Raw genomic sequence first — 9,550 nt, 5'->3', positions numbered from 1 at the left:
ACTGGCAGAAACAGGAAACTTTGATGAAGTGGAGAATCTTTTACAAGTCATTTCTAACCCGTATGAAGAAAGACCAGAACTTAGCATTTATTCAGAAGAACCTCCAGAATGGGCAAATGTTGTAGGAGTTTGTGTAAACAGCTGCTCGTCTTGACGGGTTTCTTTCTTCTTTGTGCTGCTTGAGAATTTCATTTCCCTTGTCATTCTCGTATATTCGTTCTTATGTTATTTGTTGAACGAAAAGCAATCGAATATTGTCTGTATTACGAGATGTTTCTACAAGTTCATTTGTAATGTGCATAAAGCATAAATCATTTACAATACAATCATTTCTCATTTTGGAAATATTTTGAGAATATCACGCAAAATAAAGGCTGTCAACCCCCATATCTCAACTGGTCCTCCATTGTATATGGGCATATCACCTCTTGACGTGTGTTCTACTCGCATATTAGACTCTTGCAAGAGATGAACAAGAGAAAGCATGAAGACTTCTTGTACTTCTCTTTCATTCACTCTCAATTTCTGCCTCTCCACTGGACCCAAAAAACCAATGACTGGGGTCACGTTGTATCCGTTGATTGAACGATAGTCATCAAATAAACCCTATGTAAGATTAAAACATGCAATTTCCAAGTGCAATAACCAGTCATACTAGCGTCACAACGGTTCCCGGTGATATTCCGATTTCTTCGTGTGTTTCACGGAGTGACGCTCTTATAGCATCACCTCTATCTAAAACATCCAGTTTGCCACCTGGAAAACTCACTTGGCCTTTATGGCTTCCAACCAACAACGAACGCCACGTAAACAATAGGGACAACTGGTCCTGATAAAGGCAAAAGGGAACCAACACAGCAGCGCGTGGTGAACCAGTAAGCTTCCGACGATGTTTTTCAAGGTGTCTCAACTCCACAGCAAAAGTTAAAAGTTCCCTAGGCAAACAACTGGTATCTACCAGGCTGGAGTACTGGCAAAATCCTGTCCAAGAAGCACGCAAGTTATTCCTGCACAAAACACCTACGGGTAACGGCATATAAACAACTCAATTTCAAGTCGAAGCGAGAAACTCACGGCAAGAACCCACCACAAGGGAGGAACAAAGACGTGGCATCAATGATGAACTGACAATGGGACCAAGCGCTTAAATTTATCAACTACCCTTTAAAGTACGTTCTTCTTGTGAGGAACAGTTGAAAATGGAGAGAGAAACAAAACAGCATATTTCTTTACTAACGAACCTTTGAAAGAAATGCATTTACCCATTCAAATACCCACCTCCTTCCATAGCTGTCCTCTGTCGAGAGAAAAATTTTCCAGAAAGGTTACGCTAGTGGAATTTTGACATGCGCCCGCAGTCTGCCCCACCTGCTGTCCAAAATTCGACGGGACAAATGATCGAAAAGATAACACTCAATAATTCTTCTAGAAACTCGGTTTCCAGGATGATCTTTTATTAGCATTAGTGATGCAACATTTTCAATTTGAGTTTGGAAAATGTCCAAGAATGAGGAAGAACTGAGTGTGATAAGAGAACCTAGTACAGAAGTAAATGAAGAAGGAGGTGATGATAAAGGTGTGAGATACGCAATAACAGGACACACGGAACAAGAAATAGATGCCGAATTGGAGAAGTTAGAAGAAGGAAGTATCGCAAAGGGAGGGCGCCGAATATTTTCTTCCACTTTGTTTGGAAACCCAAAATATTTCATATGGGTTCTGGCGTCGTTTGCTAGTATGGGAGGTATCTTATATGGTATTGACCAGTCCTTAATAAGTGGAGCCGGCTTGTATGTACCAACTGATCTGAACTATGGCTCAAACAAAGAATCTATGATTTCCGGTTTCATGCCTCTGGGTGGTATTTTTGGTGCAATTATGTAAGTTATTCTTACATGGTTACAATGGCACTCACCATTCTTTACTCTAGGGTTTATCCCACAAATGAACTAATTGGAAGAAAATGGTCTATTATTGGTGCTTGTCTTCTTTATACTGTGGGAGGTATTCTTGAGGCTGATGCTCAGTCTTGGGGAATGCTTCTTGCAGGAAGAATGATCTTGGGTGCTGGAGTAGCTTTGGAGGCTGCAACGGTCCCTGGTTATATTGCAGAATGCAGCACAAAGCGTTGGAGAGGGGGCCTCGTATCTCTTTATCAAGTCATGATTATGTTAGGGTTGCTGTTTGGTTATATTGATGCTGCCATCTTTGTAGACGTTTCTGGAAATTGGCGTTGGATGTTAGGTTCCTCATTACTGTTTTCTACCATTTTTCTTATTGCTATGCTATTTCTACCTGAAAGCCCCCGTTATTTGATGAAGGTTGGAAAGAAGCTAGACTCATATGTGATATGGAAAAGAGTTAGAGGCTTCTCCACTTTCGAAGAGAAAGAAGAATTCTTTCAAATGGAACAGCATGTATTGGAAGAAATAGAATCAGCGAAGGGCCGTTTTATCTGGTTGGACTTTATTAATAAGCCTCGTTGCCGACATGCCGCACAATATGCAATAATCCTAATGATTATTCAACAGTTTTCAGGAATTAATTCAGTAAATTATTATATGGGAACGCTGATGCATGAGACCGGGCTCACCAAACAACAAGCTGTGTATACCAGCATGATTGGAGGAGGCACAGGGTTTTTATCCACCATTCCTGCAATATATTTGATGGATCGGTTGGGTAGAAGAACTCTATTATTAAGTCTTATTTCTGGAGTTTTCATTGGTCTACTTATCATAGGGTTCTCATTCTTGTCATCAAGTACTCATACCAAGGAGGGTATATACATATGGGGCGTTGTGATATACTACTTATTCTGGGGCTCATGTCTGGGTCCAACTCCTTGGGTTGTCGGTTCTGAGGTTTGGCCAACATATTTGAGAAGTCAAGGATTGTTTTTGACAGATATTACCAACTGGACTGGTGACTTTATTACAACCTATGCATTTCCGCATATGACAGCTGCAATGACTAATGAAGGCACTTTCTGCGGATTCTATGCAGGCATTGTGCTTATTGGTACTTTTTATCTAATGTTATTTATGCCAGAGACGAAGGATAAGACGCTGGAAGAGTTGGATCAGGTCTTTGAACAGCCGTTGAGTGATTTGATGGCAGAAAATATTCAGAAGTTGAAGGAGACTTGGGATGATTTGAAATCGTTCCGCTTTAGCAGAGTTTGGGCTCTTTCAAAGTAAATGTTCCTTCAATCATTGATATTGTCCTTGCTTTGTTTGATGGTTCGAGACATTTGTGTGTTGCTTCGGAAAATTCATTATTAAAATAAAATTGCATTGCGTGGTTTCTAAATGAAGCGTTACTGGAATTCTTTAATGCATCGATTAATATAGAAATTACGTTGCTTGTGCAATTGTGCAGGTCGCTAATTTAAGTTGGTAGTCCTACAACTAAGAAAATCAAACGTCAAGCAAGTGGATCATAGCCCTTCTAAACTCCAAACCGGAGTATAGAATTTCTAAAATACTCAAGTTGTACCTGCTACGAACTTTATCGGTCTATTATAATTTAAAACAAATATCAGCAAAAGGCGTTTACAAATTTCTTAAGCTAGTTGTCTCATTGTGTAAAGGGTCAGTTTCCTCATTAAAAATTGAACAATCTAAACTTCAAAAACTTTTACGGCGGCTGGTTCTGTCTACAAGAACTCAACTCCTTCACAATCAAACCTGTTCAAACGACATAATTTTCCAAGCCGTCGTCTTCAAAAAACACAGCGGTCAATCTTAGAATTAAACTTAAAACATCCTTCAACACAAACTATGTTCCCATTTTTTCGGAGGCTTCATCTCTCAATAAATATTTCATATTTTTCTAACAACTGTCTTTCGTACTCCAACTCTTCCAACGCTTTATTCTCGACAACTACTTGATCTTGTTCCTGTTGTTCAGCAGCTAGGTCCTCTTGTAGCAGTCTTTCTAGCTCTACCATCCACTCTTCGTATTCTTTTTCTGTTAAACTATCAAGGAAATTTGTCTCTGATATTGTACCTTCTAGGAGGGTTTCTTCTTCCATCACCTGTACGGGGGCTGCTTCCATATTTGTCTCCTGTGTCCCAGTTCTTCTACTGTTCACAACATTCTTCCGTGAAACCTGAGCACGTTCCCTACATCTTTGCAGTAATTTTCTCTTAAGAAATTTTTTCACTGCTGCTTCATGAACTTGCGTTACACCAAGTCTCCGGTTCCTGTTTCTTATTAGGCGGGTTGAGACGCACTGCATTCGAAAATTATTTGAGAAATTTGCATGTCGAGAAGCGCCTTTTCTTTGAATTCTATTGAGGAACAAGTGACGAGACTCGCTACACAGGGAGGGAACCAAGAAGAAGATGAACTTATTGACGTCCCAACGCGCCAGGTGCCTAGAGTGTCGAGGCAACGAGGGAATTTAAATAGATTGAACTCATCCTGGAACGAATCTCGAAGTTGTAGGTGGCCCACAAGTTCTTTTTGTTTTCGAGTTTAAAAATACTTTAGCCAACCTTGAGGAAATTTCTGACGGTTTTGGTCTTTCAAATGTTCCTTCGGTAGTTAGATATGCGAGTTTTCCAAGTAACTTGGAGACAGAACGAAGACAGTCAACAGAGAATCCCAGCTCTGTTTTGGACGAAATATTTCGTTGCTTTATATGTTTTGGCAGATTAGAGAATCCCAGACTTTGTCCTTGCTGTGGAAAGGTCTTTATTTTCCATATAAGTGATCTTTTTGTGCTAAACTGTCTTTTAGATGTGCTGTCTCTCTTGCATTAGACGTTGGCTGGCCCAGCATAACGAATGCCCACATTGCAGAAGTTTGCTTTCTTTCGAACGTCTAGTTTCTTGTCGGTTTGTAGAAGAAGTAAGTGTTATGTACCCAGCAAATTAGGACAAGTTGCGTTTACATTTCTGAAGATTGCTGGAGAATTGGAACGCTTTCAATTTCGCCCTGGTGTTGATAGTCGTCGCGAAATGATCTGCCAGAAGCACGAGCTAGAGCTCAAGTATGATGTTATCTGTTTTGTTATTTTTGCTAATTCTTTGAAGATATTTTGATATCACCTGTAATCTCTGTATCTGTGCTGAATGTGCAATGTTCACTGAAGAGCACAGATTGCACAAGTTTGATAAGTGTATGTTTCCCGTTTAGGGAGAAATCTTTAGTTTGACTTAACCGTTTAGTGGACTCTGTTTATTCAAAGCGTGCCGAACGAATTCGGACAGAGAGTGATGGACTAAAAAGTCGAGCGGAGAACTTGCGAAAGATTGTAGACAAATTTGAAAGTGAGATTCAGAAGCTGAATAGTGTTCGAGTAAGTGCCGATTTTATACTCGAGCTTATATACTGGTTGTTTAACTACTACGGTTAAGGAACAAAGAATGGAAGAACTATTCGATGTGTTTGAACAATTCAAGACTAGAATCGACAAACAGATCAGTGTCAAAATGACTTCTCTTGTTAATAAGAAGGTATGAACTGTTTTAGGGTTTGCGTCCATCTTATTTGATGTTTCTATATGCAGAATGCTTTGGAAGAGGAAATATATCTTTTGGAGTCCATGTACCAAGAAGTGGAGCGACAACTAAACAGAACACCTAAACCGATACTAATTTCAAAAGCAGAAGAATTGGCTGCTGCTCTTAGTGAAGTTCATAGACGCCCGGTAGAACAAGTTAGTACTTCTTTGTAAGTCATGGAATAATGTAACTTGGTTGCTAGTTTTCTATTTCAACGGTGGACGACTCAGATGTCGTTTCAGAGGTGGTTCCTCCATTTATGAAGGGAATTCTAAAAATTGAGAACTATGCCAATATCGTACATTCAAAGTCTGCGGAAGTTATTCTCTCTCAACCACTAACAATGAATGGTCTTGTTTGGAGGTTAAAGGTTTATCCACTCGGTAATGGTGATGCAAGGGGTATGAATCATGATGAGTTTCATTTTTGTTGAATTGAATAATATGAAAACAGGAACCTTCCTATCCGTTTTTCTTGAACTTGTAAGTGGTCCTATAGAACCTGCTAAATACGATTACAAGGTGGAGCTTGTAAAGCCTTCCAGTACTGGAGAATCTCTTGTCACACCACCTTCATCAGTATGTCGTGTATTTACGTCCATCTTTGAAGAAGGTGAATGCTGGGGTTATAACCGATTTTGTAAAATAGAAACCGTTTTGCAAGGATTTCTCGACGAACAAGGAGGAATAACGTTTGAATTCTTTGTCCGCCCACCTACCTATTACCAACTATGTGCTGAGCAACAACGATATATCAGGAAGCTTGAGGAAAGTTTGCATACTAAGCAATCAGAATCAGCAGCTTTTTGCGCACCTCTACTTGAGAAAGATATGACTACAGCTGGACAACTTGAAACCTCGTCAGAACAGCCCGTTACCGATAACACAGTTGACGAATAAAATGTTAGCATTATGAAAAAATTTCTTGATCATGCAATCGGACGACGTCATTTGGTCTATAGTTGGAAAAACTTTTTGTTCCTTTCGCGTGAAGATAACTACAGGAAACTTTTGCAAGAATCCATATAATCTCACAGGAATCTGTGCCCGACGTTACTGTCCTTTGGCAAATAGTCGCTATGCAACCATCATTGAGACAGAAGGAGACTGCTTTTTGTATTTGAAGACTATTGAAAGGTATTTTCGTTGTGTTGTTATTCGACTGAAAGACCTCTAAAGGTATTTTTTATTGTAGAGCTCATCTGCCAAACGCGCAATGGGAGAAAGTTAAGCTTTCAAACAACTACAAGAAAGCTCTTGAACAAATAGACGAGAAACTCCATTTCTGGCCGCACTATTTGAAGCACAAGGCAAAGCAACGTTTAACTAAAATCAAACAGTACCTAATAAGGAAGAAAAGACTGCAGTTGAAGCTAAGAAGCAAAGTTGTGCCGGTAAATAACAAGGTAAGTTGTAGTGTCCAACTTCAGTTGTGGTTTAACTTGTCGATAGCTCGAAAGACGTGAGAGAAAGAAAGAGAAAAAAGCGCTTTCCATGTCAAAGCTAGACAAGAGAATAGAAGAAGAACTATTATCTCGTTTACGAAGTGGCAAATATAAGGATATATACAACTTTCCACTCGCTCAATATGAAACTGTGCTTGAACAAGACAAAGTCCCGGAAGTAGAGACTATGGAGTTTGAAGAAGATTATGAAAGCGATGACGAGTCGGAGGAACAATGGGAAGAAGAGGTATATGAAGCGTCGGAAGGCGAAATTTTAGACGAACAACAAACGTCTCTGAAAGACATAGAAGATTTACATTCAAGTACTTACAACGCCGTGTTTGATGAAGACGATAGTATTCAAGAAGAAGTGAATGTTGGAAAAGACCCGACGGATGTATTGAAGAAGCGTTGGTCACGCAAAGTTTCTAAACACGGAGGTTCAAGCCGAGCAACTTCGAGAAAGAGAAGTGGACGAAGAGAGTTTGAGTATGAGTTTGAAGATGAGCGATTGTTACAGACCACTGACTGAGTAAATGCGTTGTGATTACTGTTGGTTTTAACTTATGACGTGATATTTCCGTACAAGTCGATAGAGCGTGTTATCTACTCAATACCAGGACTTATAAAGTGAACCCTTGAGTGAATGTATAAAGCACAAGCCAATCAGGCAAGTTGAAACAACTTTTATCGAAGCAGAACATATCACAATATCGCAAACACATGTATAGTCACTAACTATCGACTACATACAACGGCAAAGAACAACAGAAAACTTTCCACGTCTCTTAGCACGAAACAACACTCATATACCGTGCACCTTGATAAGGTCCTTCTCCGCTAACTTTTCGTGGACGAGGAACTTTTTGACTTTATCCCTTTGGTCTCCTTGCAGTTGAATGACTCTTCCAAGTTCAGTGTCGTCTACAACACAACCGTTGCAACAAAACTCCTTCTTAAAGGCCTTTGTAATTTTGTTCAAATCCAACTTAGTATCGAGACTATAAAACAGTTTAGTTGAGGAAACTGACAGGTTTTTTGGAAGCACACATACCCTTGAATGGTGGTCAGGCACTTGCGGCCGTTTCTTTGTTGCAAACGAATATGTACTATATTTTTAGTTACTGCGGCGTCCTCTCCACGTGACGCGTCTGCAAACGGGTCAAAAGGTGCATTAATTCCTGTTTGAATAGAGTCAAAGTTCATAAATAACCGCACAAAAACACAGTTGTTCTTAAGCTAAGCTCGTCCCCTCTCGCTCTCAATTCCACAATGAGTCTTCAAATCGACGAAATGAAAAGGGATGTGAATTTCTTTCTAAATGGTGTGATACGATGGATGGGATGTCCTTCTCATCTTCAGTTAATACTTTTCAAAAAGTGGTGTTATAAGGCTAATGCCATTTGATGCGCTTATGAAATGTAGGAAGTAAAAGGAATTGATGCATTTTCGGCTAAAGGTCTAAAGAAGTTTTCAACCATCTATTGTGAAAATTTTTCATGTCTCAGACTTGTTGAAGGCCACTACTTGGAGGTGATTGAATTGGACAGTATGATTTCGGCCAGCTTAGAAGAGCTAGAGTTCAGACTTTTGAATGTGAATAATAATGTCGCAGTACGTATACGTAGTATATTTGGATTCAAAGGATTAGGAGGTCATAAGGCAGTGGAAGTTTTGAGTCGTTGTCTTCTTCAGGACCCATCCTGCTTGGTACGGCATGAGGCGGCATATGCACTAGGACAAATGCGTGAAGTAGAGGGTTTAAACGTTCTTTATCGTTGTCTTCTTGACGAGAGTGAGGATCCCATGGTGAGGCATGAAGCCGCAGAGGCAATTGGAGCCATCGGGAAGAAGTCGAGTGTTGGTATTCTTCAAAAGGCACTCGTCGATTCAAGTAGAGAAGTTAGAGAAACTTGTGAGTTGGCCATTAAAAGAATATTGTCAACTCAACACCTCGAAGAAAATGATAAGTTGTCGTCGGTTGGAACTTTAGATCCTGTCCCTTCCAGTAATCTTTTGTCGCAGATGAGGTAAAACTTGTACAGAAATATGGTCCATGTTTTATCTAAGCTTTGTAAAGCACAATAGAGATAGGTGAGAGGTTTCTAGATCCTTCGTTAACGCTTTTCGAAAGATACGGTTGCTTGTTTGAGCTTCGAGAACGAGCTTCTCCAGATGCAGTTTCCTACCTTTGCAAAGGTTTTAATGATGATAGCGCATTGCTGAAGCACGAAATAGCTTTTGTTCTTGGACAACTTAGTAATGCCCAAGCAACAGAAAGCTTAATGCGGATAGTTTCTAATCCTGATGAACATTATATGGTTAGACATGAAGCTGCAGAAGCCCTCGGTTCCATGGCCACGGAAGAGGTGGTTAAGTTTTTGCGTCAGGTAGGAAAAATAATTTTTAATATTTGTATATGTTTATTTGGTCATCATATTTTAATAGTATTTATCGGATGAGAATATTGTGGTACGTGAGAGTTGTGAAGTTGCTCTGGACATGTGCGATTTTTATCTTTCGGAGGACTTTCATTATACCGACGTACTGATTCCGTCTACTTGAGACTCGCTCCTGTATTATGAAATGTCAG

At 39.8% G+C, this 9,550-nt stretch overlaps 8 protein-coding genes across 9 annotated transcripts in view; 5 read left to right on the top strand and 3 right to left on the bottom strand.

Annotated features, from left to right (window-relative positions):
* Window positions 1-229, top strand: part of Gasu_14990 (uncharacterized protein) — a 1,995-nt gene extending 1,766 nt beyond the window's left edge. The window contains exon 3 of the mRNA XM_005707722.1: window positions 1-229. This exon is cut by the window's left edge and continues 384 nt beyond it. Within this exon, the coding sequence (XP_005707779.1) occupies window positions 1-154 (154 nt within the window). The 3' untranslated portion in view covers window positions 155-229.
* A 39-nt stretch (window positions 230-268) lies between these two features.
* Window positions 269-1,134, bottom strand: Gasu_14980 (hydrolase). The gene is made up of 3 exons (XM_005707721.1): window positions 1,075-1,134; window positions 656-1,020; window positions 269-606 (listed from the first exon to the last, which is right to left on the bottom strand). Exons 1-3 carry the CDS (start codon window positions 1,112-1,114, stop codon window positions 334-336), a joined length of 678 nt encoding a protein of 225 aa, XP_005707778.1. The 5' UTR covers window positions 1,115-1,134; the 3' UTR covers window positions 269-333.
* A 340-nt stretch (window positions 1,135-1,474) lies between these two features.
* Gasu_14970 (MFS transporter, SP family, sugar:H+ symporter) lies at window positions 1,475-3,300 on the top strand. Its single transcript, XM_005707720.1, has 2 exons — window positions 1,475-1,880; window positions 1,931-3,300. Exons 1-2 carry the CDS (start codon window positions 1,498-1,500, stop codon window positions 3,198-3,200), a joined length of 1,653 nt encoding a protein of 550 aa, XP_005707777.1. The 5' UTR covers window positions 1,475-1,497; the 3' UTR covers window positions 3,201-3,300.
* A 16-nt stretch (window positions 3,301-3,316) lies between these two features.
* Gasu_14960 (uncharacterized protein) lies at window positions 3,317-4,254 on the bottom strand. Its single transcript, XM_005707719.1, has one exon. The coding sequence runs from the start codon at window positions 4,241-4,243 to the stop codon at window positions 3,806-3,808; it is 438 nt and encodes a 145-aa protein (XP_005707776.1). The 5' UTR covers window positions 4,244-4,254; the 3' UTR covers window positions 3,317-3,805.
* Window positions 4,255-4,264: 10 nt separating this feature from the next.
* Gasu_14950 (hypothetical protein) lies at window positions 4,265-6,428 on the top strand. 2 transcript variants are annotated; one of them, XM_005707717.1, is made up of 11 exons: window positions 4,265-4,448; window positions 4,498-4,697; window positions 4,747-4,857; window positions 4,911-4,999; window positions 5,043-5,128; window positions 5,178-5,308; window positions 5,367-5,465; window positions 5,519-5,668; window positions 5,716-5,914; window positions 5,967-6,284; window positions 6,338-6,428. In XM_005707717.1, exons 1-11 carry the CDS (start codon window positions 4,268-4,270, stop codon window positions 6,364-6,366), a joined length of 1,593 nt encoding a protein of 530 aa, XP_005707774.1. In that variant the 5' UTR covers window positions 4,265-4,267; the 3' UTR covers window positions 6,367-6,428. The 2 variants fall into 2 exon arrangements, with proteins under 2 accessions (XP_005707774.1, XP_005707775.1); XM_005707718.1 differs by having other exon boundaries at window positions 5,716-6,428.
* A 6-nt stretch (window positions 6,429-6,434) lies between these two features.
* On the top strand, window positions 6,435-7,602 carry Gasu_14940 (RNA binding protein). The gene is made up of 3 exons (XM_005707716.1): window positions 6,435-6,649; window positions 6,708-6,918; window positions 6,965-7,602. Exons 1-3 carry the CDS (start codon window positions 6,444-6,446, stop codon window positions 7,487-7,489), a joined length of 942 nt encoding a protein of 313 aa, XP_005707773.1. The 5' UTR covers window positions 6,435-6,443; the 3' UTR covers window positions 7,490-7,602.
* Window position 7,603: 1 nt separating this feature from the next.
* Gasu_14930 (protein translation factor) lies at window positions 7,604-8,274 on the bottom strand. Its single transcript, XM_005707715.1, has 2 exons — window positions 8,012-8,274; window positions 7,604-7,958 (listed from the first exon to the last, which is right to left on the bottom strand). Exons 1-2 carry the CDS (start codon window positions 8,161-8,163, stop codon window positions 7,763-7,765), a joined length of 348 nt encoding a protein of 115 aa, XP_005707772.1. The 5' UTR covers window positions 8,164-8,274; the 3' UTR covers window positions 7,604-7,762.
* A 200-nt stretch (window positions 8,275-8,474) lies between these two features.
* Gasu_14920 (deoxyhypusine monooxygenase) lies at window positions 8,475-9,549 on the top strand. The gene is made up of 3 exons (XM_005707714.1): window positions 8,475-8,987; window positions 9,038-9,347; window positions 9,406-9,549. The coding sequence occupies exons 1-3, from the start codon at window positions 8,509-8,511 to the stop codon at window positions 9,520-9,522; spliced, it is 906 nt and encodes a 301-aa protein (XP_005707771.1). The 5' UTR covers window positions 8,475-8,508; the 3' UTR covers window positions 9,523-9,549.
* The last annotated feature ends 1 nt before the right edge of the window (window position 9,550 follows it).

This window comes from Galdieria sulphuraria, assembly GCF_000341285.1.
Source record: "Galdieria sulphuraria unplaced genomic scaffold scaf_9, whole genome shotgun sequence".
Lineage (NCBI taxonomy): Eukaryota > Rhodophyta > Bangiophyceae > Galdieriales > Galdieriaceae > Galdieria > Galdieria sulphuraria.
The sequence above is the reverse complement of the archived record's forward strand: the minus strand, read 5'-3'. Positions and strand labels throughout refer to the sequence as shown.

Bases quoted from the DNA above. Each gene is read 5' to 3' on its own strand.
- Gasu_14940 (XM_005707716.1), top strand. From the start codon at position 6,444: ATGCAATCGGACGACGTCATTTGGTCTATAGTTGGAAAAACTTTTTGT. The intron at 6,650-6,707 runs GTATTTTCGTTG...TTTTTATTGTAG, and splicing joins TATTTGAAGACTATTGAAAG to AGCTCATCTGCCAAACGCGC. The intron at 6,919-6,964 runs GTAAGTTGTAGT...ACTTGTCGATAG, and splicing joins TTGTGCCGGTAAATAACAAG to CTCGAAAGACGTGAGAGAAA.
- Gasu_14930 (XM_005707715.1), bottom strand. From the start codon at position 8,163: ATGAACTTTGACTCTATTCAAACAGGAATTAATGCACCTTTTGACCCG. The intron at 7,959-8,011 runs GTATGTGTGCTT...ACTGTTTTATAG, and splicing joins TGCCTGACCACCATTCAAGG to TCTCGATACTAAGTTGGATT.
- Gasu_14980 (XM_005707721.1), bottom strand. From the start codon at position 1,114: ATGCCACGTCTTTGTTCCTCCCTTGTGGTGGGTTCTTGCC. The intron at 1,021-1,074 runs GTGAGTTTCTCG...CGTTACCCGTAG, and splicing joins CCTTGTGGTGGGTTCTTGCC to GTGTTTTGTGCAGGAATAAC. The intron at 607-655 runs GTATGACTGGTT...AATCTTACATAG, and splicing joins CGGGAACCGTTGTGACGCTA to GGTTTATTTGATGACTATCG.
- Gasu_14920 (XM_005707714.1), top strand. From the start codon at position 8,509: ATGATTTCGGCCAGCTTAGAAGAGCTAGAGTTCAGACTTTTGAATGTG. The intron at 8,988-9,037 runs GTAAAACTTGTA...AGCTTTGTAAAG, and splicing joins AATCTTTTGTCGCAGATGAG to CACAATAGAGATAGGTGAGA. The intron at 9,348-9,405 runs GTAGGAAAAATA...ATATTTTAATAG, and splicing joins TGGTTAAGTTTTTGCGTCAG to TATTTATCGGATGAGAATAT.
- Gasu_14970 (XM_005707720.1), top strand. From the start codon at position 1,498: ATGTCCAAGAATGAGGAAGAACTGAGTGTGATAAGAGAACCTAGTACA. The intron at 1,881-1,930 runs GTAAGTTATTCT...TCTTTACTCTAG, and splicing joins GGTATTTTTGGTGCAATTAT to GGTTTATCCCACAAATGAAC.
- Gasu_14960 (XM_005707719.1), bottom strand. From the start codon at position 4,243: ATGCAGTGCGTCTCAACCCGCCTAATAAGAAACAGGAACCGGAGACTT.
- Gasu_14950 (XM_005707717.1), top strand. From the start codon at position 4,268: ATGTCGAGAAGCGCCTTTTCTTTGAATTCTATTGAGGAACAAGTGACG. The intron at 4,449-4,497 runs GTAGGTGGCCCA...AAAATACTTTAG, and splicing joins CTGGAACGAATCTCGAAGTT to CCAACCTTGAGGAAATTTCT. The intron at 5,466-5,518 runs GTATGAACTGTT...TTCTATATGCAG, and splicing joins CTTCTCTTGTTAATAAGAAG to AATGCTTTGGAAGAGGAAAT.